A 4,603-nucleotide genomic window follows, 5' to 3' on the forward strand; every position below is an offset into this window, starting at 1 on the left:
ATGGGTAGTGACAATATTGAAATTTATCTGTATGAGATCCTGGAAAACAGTATGGTTAAGAAATTCCCCCAATTATATCTGTTCCAGGAAACAGCTTCCTGCAAAAAACACCCTTTCTTATATTACTTGTTAGGACTTATAGATAGCCCATAGATTGCTTAGGACAAGCTCAGACACAGATCCTTAAAATTCCCATTTCTAATCTTATGAATAATTAGGTGAACTGATTGTCCTACTGATCAATCAGAATTTAATATTTGTAAATCATTTAATCAAATGTTACTTAAGCTTATCGCCTAAGGACCCTGAACATTGCCTCATCCTTGAGCATTATAATTAGGAAAAAATCCTTCCTCCTAATAGCCTGTCCAAAGAGAGGGCTGACCTCTGGGCAAAACATTCCCTCATCAGCTATAGGTCATGACACCTGTTCATCCAACTATCCCATCTCCTCTTCTCTCTGAAGAAGAAAGAAACACTTTTTTTTTCTGTCTGTCCTTTGAAATATTTGCACATTTTGTGATCAGAGAATTTTCTCTATTGCAAGAATATTTTGTATATAGTCTCCTTATCTAAGTCCAGATTTAAAAATTTTTATACTGATAAATATGTGTTCTTAAAAAATGTAGTCTCTGTTTTTGTGGTACAAAGTTTAATTTTTAATTCACCTAGTTAAGCTAGTTCCTATGCTTTTTTTGAAGTTTGAAGTCTAATGATTTTGAAGTCTTAAATCTTTAATAATTTACATCTGTTATATAATGATGTAACAGGGAGACATATGTCAAAATCTTCCTGTGATTGAGGAGATAGTCTCTTCTTTTTCCTGTTAATGTCTTAATTTTGCTGACTTGTAAATTTTACAGGGAACAAAACTCCCCATAAACAAAATGGGTCCATGACTTCAACCAATAATTGACTTCTCTCTCCAACTATTAAGAGTTTGATGGAAGTTCCACAAGTCACTTATTTGCTTGTGAACATGGGAGTCCATGCTAAAATCTCTAAAACCAACATGACTGGTTGTTAATATCATGTAATACAGCATAATCTATATACATTACCTTCTGAAGATCCCCAAATATATCCCCAGCACTGTGCTTTTTTTAATGTTCAGGAAACAAATTCATGGAATGATTTATAATAGGATTGGATTCTCTTTTCACATCTATCTGGGCGAATTCCAGGCATTTAAAACTGAGGATGCACATTGTAAATGTAATCAAGTAAAGAAATCTATCAAAATAGTCCCTTTGTGTCACAATCAGAAAGAATTTCCCCTAGTGTCAAAACCAACATTTGTATAAATGTGGGAAAGTTTTGGTCCCTTCTTTATTGATAAAATATCACAGTTATTACCAAAAAAAAAAAAAAAACTACAAAAGTAATGAACTTGGAAAGTCTTTAGGATAAATTTTCACTAGTCAGAAATTCAAACTGGAGAGATCTTAAAATTATACTGAATGGGGCACTGTATTTAGCCAACAGTCAAACATTACTAAACACCAGTAAATAAGTGCCTCAGAGACATCTTGACAAAAAATGTTTTATTTATTTTTTGAGAGAGAACCCAAGCGGGAGAAGGGGGGGGAGGGGAGGGGTGGGGGGTGGAGGATCTGAAGCAGGCTCTGTGCTGATAGGTTGACAGCAGTGAGTTCAATGTAGGGCTTGAATTCACAAACCAGAGATCATGACCTGAGCTGAAGTTGGATGCTCAACTGACTGAGCCACCCAGGTGCTGGGAAATCTTAAAATGTCATATATGTGGCAACATTTTCATTCAAAACACAATCCTTGTGGGATAATCACATTATTAATTTTGGGATGAAAACTTAAAAATTTTATGAGTAATGATATTCAAACCTTACTAAATGTTAAGTGATTCAAATGTAATGACCATCAAAACTATAAGCACTACTTACATGCATAATGCATGTAAGGAAGAAAAACCTTACAAATTTAATATATTAAAAGTCTTTATCCAAAATGAAACAGGAAAGAAACAAAATTGCTAAACTATAAAATAATTTTCTTCAATGAAAACATGTTAGTTACTATGGATAAAAAGTAAAGTGAATTTGGCAGAAGACATGAACAGATATTTCTCCAAAGAAGACAACCAGATCGCCAAAAGACACATGAAAAGATGTTCATCATCACTTACCATTAGGGAGATGCAAATCAAAACTACAGTGAGGTATCACCTTACACATGTCAGAATGTCTAAAATCAACAACCTAAGAAACAACAGGTGTTGGCAAGGACGTGGAGAAAAAGGAGCGCTTATGCGTTGTTAGTGGGAATGCAAACTGTTGCAGCCACTGTCAAAAACAGTATGGAGCTTCCTTAAAAAGTTAAAAATAGAACTACCCTATGATCCAGCAATCACACTACTGGGTATTTACCCAGAGAATACAAAAACACTAATTCAAAGGGATACATGCATCCCTATGTTTACAACATCATTATTTATAATAGCCAAGATATGGAAACAGCCCAAAGGTCCATTGATTGGTGAATGGATAAAGATGTAGTATAAGGGCACGGCTAGCTCTGTCGGTAAAGCACAGAACTCTTGATCTCACGGTTGTGAGTTCAAGTGTTATGTTAGGTGTAAAGCTTACTTTAAAAAATTAAAATATAATAATAAAAGATGTGCCCCCCCACACACACACACTGGAATATTATTCAACCATAAAAAAGAATGAAATCTTGCCATTTGCAACAACATGAATAGAGGTAGAGTGTATTAGGCTAAGTGAAATAAGTCAGTTGGAGAAAGACAAATATCACACGATTTAACTCATGTGTAATTTAAGAAAGAAAACAAAAGACCAAAGGGGAAAAAATGAAAGACAAAACAAAAAATAGACTCTTAATTATAGAAAACAAACTGATGGGGGTAGGGGGTGCCTGGGTGGCTCAGTTGGGTAAAGATCTGACTCTTTTTTTTTTTTTAATGTTTATTTATTTTTGAGACAGAGAGAGACAGAGCATGAATGGGGGAGGGTCAGAGAGAGAGGGAGACACAGAATCTGAAACAGGCTCCAGGCTCTGAGCTGTCAGCACAGAGCCCGACACGGGGCTCAAACTCACGGACCGTGAGATCATGACCTGAGCCGAAGTTGGACGCCCAACTGACTGAGCCACCCAGGCGCCCCAAGATCTGACTCTTGATTTCAGCTCAGGTCATGATCTCAGGGTTTGTGGGTTCGAGTCCCGTGACCAGTTCTGTGCTGACAGTGAGGGGCCTGCTTGGGATTTTCTCTCTCTCCTTCTCTTTCTGCCCCCTCCCACCCACTCTTTCTCTGTCTCTCTCAAAAATAAATAAATAAACTTAAAAAAATTAAAAAAAACAACAACTGATGGTCACCACAGGGGAGGTGGATGGAGGGATGGATTAAAAAGGTGATGGGGATTAAGGAGTGCACTTGTCCTGATGAACACTGGGTGATGTATAGAATTACTGAATCACTATACTTTACACCTGAAACTAATATTAACACTATATGTTAGCTAAGTGGAAATAAAAATAAACTATAACAATTTTTTAAAAATAAAAAAAATCTTCTGAAATTAAAAAAGTGAAGTGATTTTGAAATTATATTTAGAGATTACTGAGAAATGAATTATGTCATAAAGATTACCGGAAAGTTATTTGAGCTTATCAATCACCTCAAGTGTGGAACACGATGAATAATATAAAGAACAACTCAACTTAGTTTCACATTTTGAAGTTTTGGGTTTCTTTTCTTTTCTTTTTTTTAGCCACGGTTAGTAAGCTAAATTATCACGTCTTATCCCTCATCTCCCACATCCCAGGTGTGGTGGCTATGAACATCTCTGGAAATGAGCACAGGGTTGAGCACATGGTAAACGGGGATAGAGATGGAAATGACGTTCTGAAAAAATGTTGGTAAATAGTGGCACATTTCACATTGGTAAGCATTGCATATCACATTTCAGTTTGCATCCCCTACACAGACAGAAGCACTCCTTACTTAGTTAAATTGCTTAAATTCTAATGCAGGAGACATATGTGGATCCAGCCATGGCCCCACATAGACTTTCCATGGGTGACTTAGTCCCAGACTGCAGACCCTGCCTGCCTCTCGCAGGATGTGCCTTTCTACCACTTTGTGAAAAGTTTTTTTTTAATTAAGTTTTAAAATTTAATTTCAATATAGTTAACATGCAGTATTACATTAGTTTCAGGTGTACAGTATCATGATTTAACCAATCTGTATACTACCCAGTGTTCATCATAAGTGTAGTCTTAATCCCCATCACCTATTTCTCCCATATTCCCATCCAGTTCCCCCTCTGCTAACCATAAATTTGCTAAGGTTCAAGGTCTGTTTTAGGGGGTGAGCACCTGGGTGGTTCAGTTAGTTCAGCGTCTGACTCTTGATTTCAGCTCAGGTAATGATCTCACAGTAGGTGAGATCAAGACCAGAATGTGTCTGGCTCTGGGCTGACAATGAACAGCTGGCTTGGGATTCTTTCTCTCTCTCTCTCTCTCTCTCTCTCTCTCTCTCTCTCTCTCTCTCTCTCTCCCTCTGCTGCTCTCCTGTTCACACACACACACACACACACACACACACAC

General features: G+C 37.0%; 1 protein-coding gene across 1 annotated transcript in view; it reads left to right on the top strand.

The window, feature by feature from the left end:
• LOC121018904 (zinc finger protein 701-like) overlaps positions 1–4,603 on the top strand; it is a 10,607-nt gene continuing 6,004 nt past the window's right edge. Inside the window, exons 1-2 of the mRNA XM_040457952.1 lie at positions 1–49; positions 3,766–3,909. Coding sequence (XP_040313886.1) covers positions 1–49; positions 3,766–3,909 — 193 coding nt within the window. The remainder of the gene's footprint in view (positions 50–3,765; positions 3,910–4,603) is intronic.

Source organism: Herpailurus yagouaroundi, unplaced genomic scaffold, assembly GCF_014898765.1.
Source record: "Herpailurus yagouaroundi ecotype Mexico unplaced genomic scaffold, PumYag 220, whole genome shotgun sequence".
Taxonomy (NCBI): Eukaryota; Metazoa; Chordata; class Mammalia; order Carnivora; family Felidae; genus Herpailurus; species Herpailurus yagouaroundi.